Genomic DNA, 13796 nt, shown 5'->3' with positions numbered 1-13796 from the left:
CAAACTACAGTTTCAGGTTTTGAAAAAAAACCACCAAGGTTTTCACACTGTTCAGAGTAACAGAGAGATCATCCTGACCACAACATTCAAATATGTGAGAAACTCTGAAGCATGAAATATATGGAACCCAGTCTTGCAAAATTCACAGAGCAAATGTGACTTAATAAAATAGACTTTCAAGGAGGTTACAAGAACTCTGAGGTTTGACTTTTCCATTAATCGGCAGCTCACTTACCAGAGATCTCTTCTAGGCACTGCTTAGCCGTCTTATTATATGAAGAGTCCATTTTTGTGGGGCTGGTACAGGAGTCAGCTGATGGTAAAGAGGGGCCTTCGTTTTCTGAATGTGCTCTGAAGTTAACCAAAAAGACAGAGACAAACAACTGTGGTCACCAAGGACTCATCTTAGCATGAGGAGAAATCAGCTCATTACAGGTTTTCCATTGGGTTCGATAACTCTTTCCTGTGGCTGGGATGTTCCAGAGATATCTCTCTGGATGAGAATTTTAGAACTTATTTTATACATAGCACCCAAGTATGAGTGAAGTATTGAATCATATCTCCTAAATTTTTCTGCATTTGTAAACCTATATTTATCAATAGTTGATTGCATTGAGTGAAACAAGAAACAGGGGTCCATTCTATAGAAATCTGACCACATAAACATATATAAGCATAGCAAATCATTGCAACCACACCAGGAACTCTTTTTAATGCCTATCTGATAAAATGTATCCTGTAATATCATGCATAAGAATAAGTAACAAACAGGCAGTAAACTATAACTGCAAAGCTAATGATTTAGCTACATAGGAGTCTGGAACATTATAGACAGGCAGAACTGATCTTTCATCTGTTTATATTTGTGTGCTTGTCAATAGTGCGTGGGGAGGATGAGGTTAGCAAGTAAGGGTTTATCTAATAAAATGGAAAGCGTTCACCAAAGGAAGCAAGTGCTGTTGATATGCCAGTCTCGCTTTAAGGCAGTTTCTTTCCTCTATACACAGGTGAACATTTTAGGAATCTCTTGATTCAGACACAAATGCACACACAGTTCATTCAACAGCTCATGTTTGACAAAGTCACAGCAGGAACCACCGAGACACCAGAGTCAAACGGGCACAGCACGGTGTGCTGCTGGACTTGTTTTTTTAGTAATAGTTTCCCCTTGTCTTACTTAAAATTCTGTTCACAGTAACTGAGTCTGAAGCATGTCAAGTCATCTGCTATTATTTCTTAGTTTAGGAACATCTACAGAAATATTTATCTGTGAAGTAAATTTTAGTATACTTTTGATTCACTTTTGACTGATCTATGACTTTTATCCTAAATCTTGGTTTTGAGAAAAATACAATATAAGCATTGATATCAGAACTAGTTGATATCTGCCCATCACTGTGGGGCAAGGAAGTAATCTCAGCTCTTCAGAGGTAGAGATGAGAGCATCAAGAGTCTAAAGCTAGCCCGGGATAGCCTCAGATATATGGTGGGACTGATCTGGGGTGGCCTTAGGAGAAAACAAGGAGAGGAAGAGGGATGGAGAGATGATTCAGTCTGTAAAGTGCTACATAAGCATGATCTGTGTTTGGACCCCAATGCCCACATAAATATTTAAATGCAGTGGTATGTCTAAAATTGCCCAGCAAAGATCGTTCAGTTCTGCTGGCTATGCCTCTCTTGTCCCTTATCTGAGACACAAAGTGTGTTCACATTTCTAATTGCTCGCACTTAATTCAGATACTCCCATTATATTGTGTGATTGTGGGAGTATATACTTCTGACTGATTATCTTTTGATGTCTTTTTAGTTTATGGCACAAGAGAATATGATTTATTTTCTAGTTCTTTGATGGCTATGTCATGGCATTCTCAAAGTTGGCAGTAATGGAACATCCAACATTAACATCCGGCTTCCATATGCAGGCATCCATATTCACTCATGCAAACAATGGATGAACATGTATTTATGCTTCAGACATATAACACACATGCATATACACACACACATATTCACAACTGTTATTGAACTGGCAGATACAAAAATTGAAAAGCTCATTATTTTTCAAGAAATCCCTTAACGCCATGTCATCCTTGGATGGATGTGTCATATACATGAAGTGAGACTCATAAACAAAATAAAGCAAGAATTTTTATGTCTAGCCATTTTGACCTCCACTAATTTCTGGCAGAGGGGCCCTACTTTATTTTACCTTAAACAGTATAGCAAATTGAAAAGTGTCGGCTTTCACTTAACAGATTTTATACAACTGCATCAGCAAAGACCCCCAGGGATGCTCATTCAGCTGCCATCTTTATCCTTCACTTCATTTGATAAATTGGGGACATTTTGAACATTAGACCTTTCATTTCTTCAAGAAACGCTGGCCTTCATTTCTATAACCCAAATTCTCTATTTTGCTTCCTAGTATTTTTGGCTTCTATAATTTTTATTTGATCGATTTTTTTTTTATTTGTCCTTTGAGTAAAAACGAAATCACTAAATGTTGCAGCTGTGGTTGGTAGGAGACCCAGGAAACAAAACTTGGGAAGGCTCTTCAAAGGCTCACCCTAAGAGTCTTTTGCTTTTCATTTAACAATCTTCCCAGGTGGTCTCAGTCATGGTTGCTGAATTAAGTAGTACCTGTGCACATGTGATGGTCATTCTTGGTTGTCAGCTTGACATATCTGGGAGGAGGGGACCTCAACTGAAGAAATGCCTACATCAGACTATCCTAGCTTATGAGGCATCTTGTTGATTATTAATTGCTGTAGGGGAGTCAAGTTTATTGTGTGTAGCACCATCCCTAGGCAGGTGAACCTGGTCTGTTTTAGAAAGATCCGTGAACAATGAGCCTGGATCAAACCAATATTCAACTTATTAGTCAAGACTAATTTCTTGTGAAACATTGTATTTTTCTGACCTCTCAGCAGTCTGAATAATGAGGCAAATGTCCTCTCAAGTATTCTAAGACTTCTTATTACATGTGGAGCAAGTTTGAGTATGAATGTACACTTGAGACTCTTTAAAAAAACTACCAGACTACTGCTCAAGCAGTGTGGAAAAGACACCCTGCCTTGGCAAGCTGGCTGGGAGCCAAGATTGGTTTGCAACCCTGCAGGTTTAGCATTTAGGGAGTCATCTCCCAGAAGCTGGTTACCTTACATGTTTACTGGAATGACTGTCTAAAGCTCAATGCTGGCTGCTTCTTATTAGATCAATACCAGCAACTGTCATGGGAGGCAAAATATGAGATCACTGAAGTTATAAAAATCCACAGGATGTCCCTCTAGTAAAGTCTGTATGGACCATGAAAATATTTAGAATGTCTTGACAGTAGGGATTTTGCTCCATGCAAAACAGATCTTAGAAAACACTTCTGAGATGACTTTGACTACCTTCCTCACCACATGAGACTGACCGTTCAGTTCTGCTGGCTATGCCTCTCTTGTCCCTTATCTGAGACACAAAGTGTGCTCACATTTCTAATTGCGAGCTCTTAATTCAGATACTCCCATTATATTGTGTTATTGTGGGAGTACATATTGCTGACTGATTGCCTTTTGATGTCCTTTTAGTTTACGGCACAAGAGAGTATTATTTATTTTCAAGTTCTTTGGTAGATATGTTATGGCATTCTCAAAGTGAATAATTTACAGTAGCAAAATATGGATACAGATTAACCATTACAAGGAATGCGAGACACTAAACGTCATATCCTTTACATGATATCCACAAGTTCAGATCAGGCATCTCGATTCCATGTATTTTATAAAACTGCCATTTACCTAAGGAAATACATGTATAAAAGTAGTAGCACTAGCTTTTAACTCTGGCCTACTGGGCTGTAATCAATGCTCATTAGTATAATTTTACCTTTTATTGTAAATAATGAAAAAGGCAAATTTCTGGACAATTCCGAAATGCCCTCTATTCTTGTGACTATTACATATTTAGAACAAGAATATTAGGGTCTTGTTATGACACAATAGATGAAGACTTCAAACTCCACAGGTACAGTTTGACAGAGTGAATACTGCAGGCCATCCTTGACTGGTCCCACAAACTGGCATGACAGTGGCACTCATTACACGGGCCTACTGAAGTTATGACATGGAGTTGGGCAAATACTATTTAGTTAATGTAGAGTTCTACTTTTCCAGGTCTACAAAATGTCACTAAAACTTGCAGAACTAATAAATCTCAATCTCCACAATGATTAGCACGGAAATGAAACTCCATTTTTATGTACTTTCTGTGTAACAAGTATTGGTCTAGTGCAATATCTTTGCAACACCACTAAACTTCACTCCAATTCTGCAAGGTATGTGCTACAGATAAACAAATTACAGTTTCCTGCTGTCTGACCAGGTACATGCTTAACCCATACTTGAACGAGGCTGCCTGAAAATGGTGAACTTACCAATCACTACTTTGATAGTTGGGCTGCATTTAAATGCCCCTGGACACTCAGTAATGTATTTCAAGTTCCTCTTACTAATAGTCAGTTTAGTCTTTAAGAGACAACATTGACTATAACAGCATCAACTGATCTATTCTAAATGCTACACTTTACTGGCCATTTAAGAAATTTGATAACACATATTAGGCACTATCAAAACTGAAATATTATAAAAAGCAATTTTATATTAACCTATATTTAACTGCATAATTTCTGATGGAAATGCGTATGTATATTCTTAACCAGATAACTTAGTTTTGACCACTTAGAAAACCTAGAAGCAATAACATGGTTTGAAATATAATTCCCCATGAATAGAAATTAGGGATAATTAAATGACAGATGAAGCTAATGTAGGGAAAGAACAGATGAGTCAAAAGCACATTAGGCAGGGAGTCTCAAAGAGTGGTCATGCTTGTTAAAAGGTTATACAAAGTGGCCTGAGGATGTCTCAGTAGCATAGGTAGGGAAACTGAAAACATGAAAATAAATTATGGCAGCAGTGGATTATAACACATGAAATAAAATTGAATTCTATTAGTCATTACATTATAGAGAATGGGGAGAAACTGCTTTCTTACACTAAGTGGCAGGAAGTAAACACAGAGGAAAAAAATTATGAAATAACCCTCTTTAGAATACAATTTTAATTCAGGCAAGTAGCCTCAATGAATGTTAAAAGTTATGAATGAATGGATATAAAAAATAAAATGTTTCATATAGTTTCAAAATACCTTCACAAATGCTTGTTAGAAATAGTGGAATTATTCTTTAAATAAAAAAATCTATAGGAAGTATCTTAAAGAAGCAGACTAATCTTATGCCACAATAACAAAAATATAAATAATCATATAATAAATACCTTTAGCCTAAACAATGGAGTGAACATAGCATTATTTATGTGACATTGGAGGAAAATAAGTCCATTTGTCTAACAATGGGAAATATCAGACCTACCTAGATAAAAGGAAAGTACTGAAAATTGGCCTTCAAAATAGGGATGTTATAAAAGTCAAGGAAATACTGAAGAAGAGACTGAGGGCTGCTAGAGAGACATCACTACTACATGCAACATTAACTTTAAATTACTGAGAGTGGTATTTGGGAAAAAATTAATAAAATTAAGTAATGTTTTAGGTACCATAAATACAGTGTGTGTGTGTGTGTGTGTGTGTGTGTGTGTGTATGGTATTAGCAATATTGCTTTACCTTTTTTATAAATTTAAAAATTTAATAGTTTTTGAATATCAAACAGCAAAATTCAAAAGCCCAAAACAGGAAAGGTTGTGTATACCCCTCTATGCTTAGAGAACACCAGCTTTCAGCAGGATTCGATATAATAGCCCGTCTTCCAGCAGCATCTCTGTATTTCATCTTTAAAACACTGCAGTGTGAGGGTGTTTAAACTACTCCCCAGTGCACATAAATATATCCAGCCTAGTAAAAGACAAGCTTGCAAGGCAAGAATTCAATAATCTTTAGTGTGTGCTGATGACCAATTATGCCCAGTTCCCATAAATCTCCAACTGCACTATAATCTGCAGAGGTTGCTTGAGGGCATACCGTGTTTCATCTGAAAGATGGTTATATGCTCCATATTTCAATCTTTGTGAACTCACAGCTCCTCCTACTCGATTTATTGTTCAACAAATAACCTAAGCCTCAAACCTTGTGAGGGAGCCAGCCAGAAACGAATGTTTTATAGTCTTTTCCTTTCAGAATACAGCGTATACAAATGATAGTTTTCCAAGGCACTCCCTGGGCAAATCTGGACTGTACAACATCTTACAACCCAAAGCTCTGCTAGCAGTCTAAGATGCTATCTCAGAAGGGGTATGATTTTATATTAAAGTGGAAAAAATGCTTAAAATCATTGTTCATTCATCTAATTTTATAAATATAGAGTTACAGAAACTTGCAACTAATATTTAATAAATTTCCAACACTTAGTGATTTTCTTTTCTTCACTAGTCATGCTTTGCCAGCTAAGGATATTTTTCTCTTCGGAGAACTGCCCAGGCAGGCCCTGCCTCAACTCTTTTGCTTGTAGGGGCCTACACTATGTTAAACACATCATTTTATTGTCATTTACAATATATGAAAAGAAAGAGTGGAGAAACTCACTGGAATTTAGGTGGGAAGTGGTAAACAGAAATAGGAAGAAACGCATGACTCAGGTGGTGTTGTGGAAGAATTGGCAGGACTAGTGAAGAGTTGGATACCTTTCTGGGGGAGTCGTTAAGAGAACAAAACATGAATTTTTCTGCGCCATTTATTTTCTTTAGTCCTTCAACCACCTGGGCATGAATCCATGATGTGGGCCTTGGCAGCTATTTTCGTTTTTAGGATGCATATGGCACGCCACAGTTTATTCCTTTGCTCCTTTTAACCTAGATTGTAAAATTGCCAAATACCAGATCTAGACACCTGACAAAAATCCACGTTTGTCTTGAAGTCTCGCTTCGTACTTGAACCTCCCTATTAGACACTAATTGGCCCAACATGCTTCCAAATATTTAACAAGAACTCTTTCTTCGATATAAATTCTAAAGCAATGCACTTTTAGACCAGCAATGTTTACACATTCCAGTACAGTCTTCTCGTGTCCCCTTCCTTTGCATCACTCTTGAAAGTCACCTAAAGCGTGAAGGATGGGTGTATGGAGAAAATCGTATGTGGTGACTCCCTTTTCTTTAGCGTCTGTCAAATGATCATGTGACCATCTCATAGATGTTTCTGTGGACACATTAAGACTTACAAGGGCTGGCTATTCCCATTTCAAAGAGCTGTGATTGTTATGAACCTCTACTGTTGGGCTTATGTCTTCTATTAAATACTCCACCTTCTAATGTCAGTTATTTCTGCTCATCAAGTGAGTATCACTCATAGTATATTTACAATCTTCATTACTTTGTGGGGATGACTGAGTTACAAAAGTGATATAAAATATGTTATGTTATACTTTATTAAGAGTTAGATTGCATGAAACCCTTTAACGATCATAACCTGACATTTTATTTATGCAACTCTGGATATACAGTTGGCAAGAATAAATATTAGGATGCAAATATTAATGTTCCACTAGGGATGATAATTAAGAAAGTGTGCTGGTGAGATTTTGTAAACTTGACACAAGTCAGAGTCATTTAAGTAGAAGGAACCTCGGTGGAAAAAAAAAAAAACCAAAAAACCAAAAAACAAAAAAAAATGCACCTTCCAAACAGACTATAGGCAAGCCTGTGAGGATGTTCCTATATTAACGATTGACTCAGGGGAGCCCTTCACATGAGGCAGTACCACTTACTGGCAGGTGATGCTGAAATGTATAAGAAAGACACGAGGAGCTAACCAGTTAAGTGCTCTTTTGGTTTATGCTTTGGTTCTTTTCTCTGGGTTCCTACCCTCCTTGATGCCCTGTTCTGAATTTCTCAGGGACAGACTATTACCTGGAAGTGAAAAATGAAATGAACCTTTTCCTCTCCAAGCTGGTTTTGGCCATTGTGTTTTATCATAGCAAAATTTATCGAAACTAAGATTAAGAAAGACCTCTATAAGGCTTTTAAAAAAAGAAAAGAAATCACCTGGGGCTTAATAATCTGTGTAGGTTACTTAAGCGTATTTAAATATTACATATGTATATGTTCATATACAAAATATGTATTGTTAATTTTGCTAGTTAATAACAATTCACAATTTCTTATTATAAATGACTTTTTGAGGTGTACTCTTTCTTCTAGCAAGGCTGGCCATGACCATGCAGTCTCCTATCTTCCCACGTACATTGTGGGCTTCACAGGCGTACACCACCATGCCCTATCTATAGGGGAGTTCTGATTGAGAAACTGGCAAGCATATTACTGACATTTTCCTAGTCTGAATTTCCTGGTAATAATGCCCATTCTTCCAACATTGTAGAAAGAACTGACAAGCAAAGGCAACTATGTCCTCACGTTCAGGCTCACTGAAGAGAAAATGTGTGCCGTCAGTCAGAAACTGTTTCACAGGCAAGTTCTTGCCGACTCTGTAATTTTCAGAGATCATTACTACTCTGAATCTCAATCGCTGGTTCTCCGTTTCTGATAAACAGAAGTAGTATGACATCCTTGTGGATCTGTGGTGAAGTTTAAGTCAGGAAATGAATATCAGTCTTACAGTGTGGAGGATTTCAGTAAGTAACCACTAACGGATGATATTTTAAAAGATGGTACTGCCATTATAAAGTAATAAATCAAGAATATTATCATCTCAAATAATTAACGACCCTATAAAACATGTCAGGGTGCTTTCAGGAAGGATTCTTAACATGAGCAGGGATAGTTAGAATAAGGAAAGACATGTGGATCCATACTCAAAATGTTATGAATCAAGAATCCAAACCTCTCCCACACATGGTGGGAAAGTATGAGTATTGAAAACTCTGCTTTTAGAGGACATATTTTTATCATTCATAAAATTCTGTGATATGTCATAGCTGTGCCATATATAGAGTACTGTAGAATGTGCCTTGATAGTTTTATTTATTTTATATTATTGACAATACAATACCCCAAGAGTTATTATTGCCATTAATGATGATTGTTTTACATGGAATTACTTTCTTAAATCTCTTAAAACAACTACTCTGTATCAATCACTATATGAATGATTCTGAGGAGGCTGTGTAAGACCGAACAGATGTTCTTAACATAGTACAAATACCAGCCACAATCTTGTATAGAATCATGTGAGGTAGGCTCACTTACTTCATCTCCATTTTATAGACTGGAAAACTGAAGTCCAAAATTAACCTATCCTTAAGTGGGTTGCTAGAAGTCACATGACCAGTCATTGGTGGCAAGCAATGGCTGTGACTCTAAGGGGCACAATATCAAGAACTCTAGACCAATTTTCTCAAGAGTAGTGATGTAAAATTCTTTCTATTCTTTTTTCTCCGAACCAGTGGGCTATATTACCCCCACATCTATAATATTCACTTTAAAGGGAGAAATGAAATTTTGAGGTGTAGAGAAAGTCTGTTTGGGTGACATGGCATACCCACAAGGGATTCCTGCTAAGCTTTTAGCAGGCAAATTGCAACCATAAATAGTTTTGTTGCTAATATTGATCACAGATGTCGTGGAATATTATTCAAGCATAAAGATGGAGAACACCTGTTATTTGAGGTAACATATCTGGAGGACAAGAAGGTAAGTAAAGTAAGTCGGGCACAGAAAAAGAACATTGTCTTTCCTATACTTGGGATGCAAAAAAGAAAAATTACCTGATCTCACAGAACTAGAGAGTAGTGATATATTAGTGGCAATGATGTGTGTAGAGGGGTAGTTTGGGGAATTATTGCTCAGATACGGAGAATTTCTTTTTGAGAGGAGAAATAAGTTTAGGAGACCTAGTGTTCAGTTTAATATGATGATTATATGTGATAATAATAGATTGTATGCAAAATACTGTTGAGGGAGTATGAAGTATGCTCATGACACAATTGGTAACGATGTGCGAAGATGCATATGTTAATTATCAACACTAAATCATATTCAAAAAGATCATATACACAGAAATGTATTGATTTTAAAATTTAGCTGGGAACTGGTGATACACACCTTTAATCCCAGCACTCGGGAGGCAGAGGCAGGAGGATCTTTGTGAGTTTGAGGCCAGCCTGGTCTATAAGAGCTAGTTCCAGGACAGGCACCAAAGCTATAAAGAAACCCTGTCTCAAAAAGCAAACAAACAAAATATTAAGGAACTATGACCAAAGAGTTATTTGTGGTATGTAAGTAAATTCAATAGCAATACTGCGTTATCTGAAATGTAAAAGAAGATTGAGTGCTGAATCAAAAACATATTTTCTAATGCAATGGAATCCACTAAATTTTCAGCTGCTGAATGTTTCATCACAAACAAACAAGCAAAAATAAGTCTGTTGTCACTTGTAGAAATAAAATGGATAAATAGGTAAACACAGGGATTCATTTCCATTGGCATTCGTATTTGATTTAAAAATGATTGATGTCTTTGCAAAATATGCTTGAAACGAACAGATTGCTAAGTGTGATATATTTAAAAGTTGCATGTTTTTCTTATACTGTTGAAATGTGGATTTTGATTTGGACATCTTAAGTTTTGATTAGCCAGTTGGGGACTTTGGAGCCAGAAACAATGGACTTTCCTGATCCAGGTACAAAGGCTTAGATATCATGTCACTGAAGTCAGGGCAATTTGGACGGAAATACTTACCAGGGATGTGGCAAGGAAGCCCCACAAATCAAATGTAACTATTAGAAGTCTGCTTGAATCAGTGTGTAAAGTCTGAGAGAAAAGCATTTAGTTTCTCTCAAAGGAAAAAAATAATAACAATTACAATTCTTGGCTTCATTTTGAAAAAGCCGTAATTCAATACATTAATAAAATATTTCACTGCAGTCTTGACTCCATGGTCATTATAGCAAGTCCTGTTAATCTATTCTTAAAACTTCTTATCTGCTTAAAATCTGACAGCCTGCCAAAGGATGGGACCAAGAAGACATTTTTCTTCCCTTGGCTGGGTCTCTACTAAGCAGCCAGTGAATTAAATTAGACCAGCAGTGCTCTAATTGATGAGTCAGGTCCCCACACTGGGAAAAGGGGCTACTTTGGTAACTGTGCAGAAGTCTGCATATTTTTAGATATAATATAAAACTGCATGCTTAATGTATACAGTGTAGAATTAATATACAAAATACAAGGCAGCAAATATTAATATACTGATTTTATAAATAGCTATTTTTATCTGCAAACTTAGAAGATTTTACTATGATTTACTTTGAAATGGTATACCTATAAAAACACTTCATGCTTTGCACTATACTAGAATACAGAATAAATAAATCAATTACCTTTGTTATTATTTTAATCTCTACTAAGAGTTGAAGGAATGAGACTAGGAAATTTGAAGCAACTTGTCCAAAGTCATGAAGCTGGTAAATGGTACACTTGGGAATTCAGTATACATGTGTATGCTCTTGAGGCCACCCTCTTTAACCGTTATGATCTACTTCATCCCAAACATGACAACAAGAACTTGGCTGCCAACACCTTTACTCCGACGATTATTTTAAGGGACAGCTTGAGCTAATGACAGTTGCTAGGTACCAGAGGTTACAGGTGTAATAAAGACCCGAACATGAAAAAGTCAAGGCACCTCAATTCCATCGTGCCCTTGAAAAGATGTACGTTCATTTTTGAAGGCCTCAGTGTCTAAGAGAATAGGGCCCGACACGTGAGAAGATTTCCCCAGACTAAGCTTTTCTACAGAATTCTAGTCCCGTAGCTTCGAAGAGAAACATCCTGAAATGGCCATTTAACTTAATATTACACATCTCATTATGAAGATCAGTGAACATGGGGCCACGGGGGCCATCTCACCTGTAAATGAAGGGAGCCACCGTGGCAGTGTTGGGGTGACTATGCTGCTGTTGCTGGGGGAGCTGGACGGCTCCATTGCCAGTGCTCTGTCCACTGCTGTGTGCCACCTGCACGCCACAGGAGCTAGAGGGGGATGCATGGCCAGCTTCCCTCCCCTCCTGGGGAGCGGAGAAGCCATGTGTGCTTGCTTTCTCTGTGGTGATGGGCTTGGGGAAGGCCTGAGAAGGGCTTCCCTTGGTAGTCCTGAACTTTTCAGACTCTTTGCTTGCTGCACTGCTGGGTGAAATGCTTTGCTTTGCCGTGGGTACCTTTGACCCTGGCTTTGGGATCCCACTGGATGATGGAATTAAGCTCTCTTTCTTGGCTGCTGCGGTCTTGCTGCCCTTGGGGATCAAGCTTGCGATTTTAGAGGTCTTTTTGGGGGCTGTCTCAGTAACCTGGTCCTTCTCTTCCTTTCCGGACTTCTCAGTGCAGGCTTTATTTTTGTCCCTGTTCTTTTCCTCCTTTTCTTTTGGCTGCAGCAAAGACTTTTTATTGCTGAAATTTTTGCTTCCTGCTTTCGGAGGCGTTAATTTAGGTGACACTTTGGGACTGCTATTTGTTGAGCCACCGCTATTCAAGCCACTATTAAAACCTTCCGTGTCTCCAGATTCAGAAAAGGCATCATCGTCTTTCCCACCATCACTAGGTCCCGAACTGGGAGACTGAGGGGGGCGCAATGCAGTCCGGGCGTTAACCAGCTTGAATTTTTCAAGCATAGATTTCTGTCCCGAGGGAGCACTTTTAACCCCTTCTGTGGCAGGAGGCTTCAGTCTGTCTGAAGATGGTGTGGGCGAGGTGGCTGGGCTCGCCTGCTTCACTGTCAGCATGGTGGAGGTGGCACTGTGCTTGACATTCATGGACTTGCTGCGCCAGGGCTTGCTGGCACTTGGGGAAGGGATGGCAGAGGCTGGGGGTTGCCCAGCAGTGCTGGGAGGCTGTGTGTTTCCATTGATACCTGAAGATGGTTGAGGTCCTTTGGAGGAATCTGTACATAATTAAGAAAAAAAAAGGGAAAGATTTATTTGTCTTGGTTGCTTATTAAACACAATTACACATTTACTTTTTTTTCTTCCTTAAAAAAATATAGGTATCTCTGTGTGTATGTGTGTGTTGGGGGAGCATGTGCATGCATACTTCCATGTGAATGCAGGTATAGGCAGAGGCCAGAAGAGGGTACCAGATTTCTTGGATCTGAAGTTGCAGGAGGTTGTGAACCATGTCTTCTCAAAAGTGTTATACTATACACTCTGGGCCACTTAGCCATCTCTCCAGGACCCCTTATTTCTTAACTATAGACACATATTTATTCTGAACTGAAAAGCAACATATTATGCATATTTAATTACTTCTGTGATACAATTTTCTTTGTTTGGAAAGTATCAGTTTTGCATACTCCAGTTACTCGTACCAAATGGAAGTTATTAGTCCTGTTTATTTATATATTTGAAGATAAATAAAACAACATTCCTCCTTTATGAAACTCTTTGTTATCCAACCACTACAGCTCAATCTAATAAGTGAACATTCTACATTGCCTATGAAATGGAGAATTTTTAAAGTTATAAGGAGATTAGCTACTTGTTATATGGCTACATATAAATGATGATGTAGCCTTTTAATTAACTGTATTTATTAACAAAAATTACCACTAAAGTTATATTTTGTGGTGTGTATGTGTTTGTGTGTCTGTCTGTCTGTCTCTATGTCTATGGTACTAAGACTAAAAACAGGATCTTGTGTATGTTAAGCCTGAATTGATTAGAGCAAACAACTTAAGGATATATCTCTATTATTTTAATCTTTGTGTGTGTGTGTATGAGTGTGCACGCATGCGCACACATACACACGCACAGGTATCTTTTGGAGTTGCTCTCTCATCTTTTTTTTTTTTTTT

The 13796-nt window shown here is 37.8% G+C and overlaps 1 protein-coding gene across 4 annotated transcripts in view; it reads right to left on the bottom strand.

The window, feature by feature from the left end:
* The window catches only part of Nav3 (neuron navigator 3), a 714280-nt gene that overhangs the window by 147462 nt on the left and 553022 nt on the right, over positions 1–13796 (bottom strand). For all 4 annotated transcript variants that reach the window (XM_026784582.1, XM_013350349.2, XM_026784583.1 and 1 more), the window contains 2 exons: positions 11861–12887; positions 236–351 (listed from right to left, as the gene is read on the bottom strand). In XM_026784582.1, coding sequence (XP_026640383.1) covers positions 236–351; positions 11861–12887 — 1143 coding nt within the window. The remainder of the gene's footprint in view (positions 1–235; positions 352–11860; positions 12888–13796) is intronic.

This window comes from Microtus ochrogaster, chromosome 24, assembly GCF_000317375.1.
Source record: "Microtus ochrogaster isolate Prairie Vole_2 chromosome 24, MicOch1.0, whole genome shotgun sequence".
NCBI classification, from domain to species: domain Eukaryota; kingdom Metazoa; phylum Chordata; class Mammalia; order Rodentia; family Cricetidae; genus Microtus; species Microtus ochrogaster.
The sequence above is the reverse complement of the archived record's forward strand: the minus strand, read 5'-3'. Positions and strand labels throughout refer to the sequence as shown.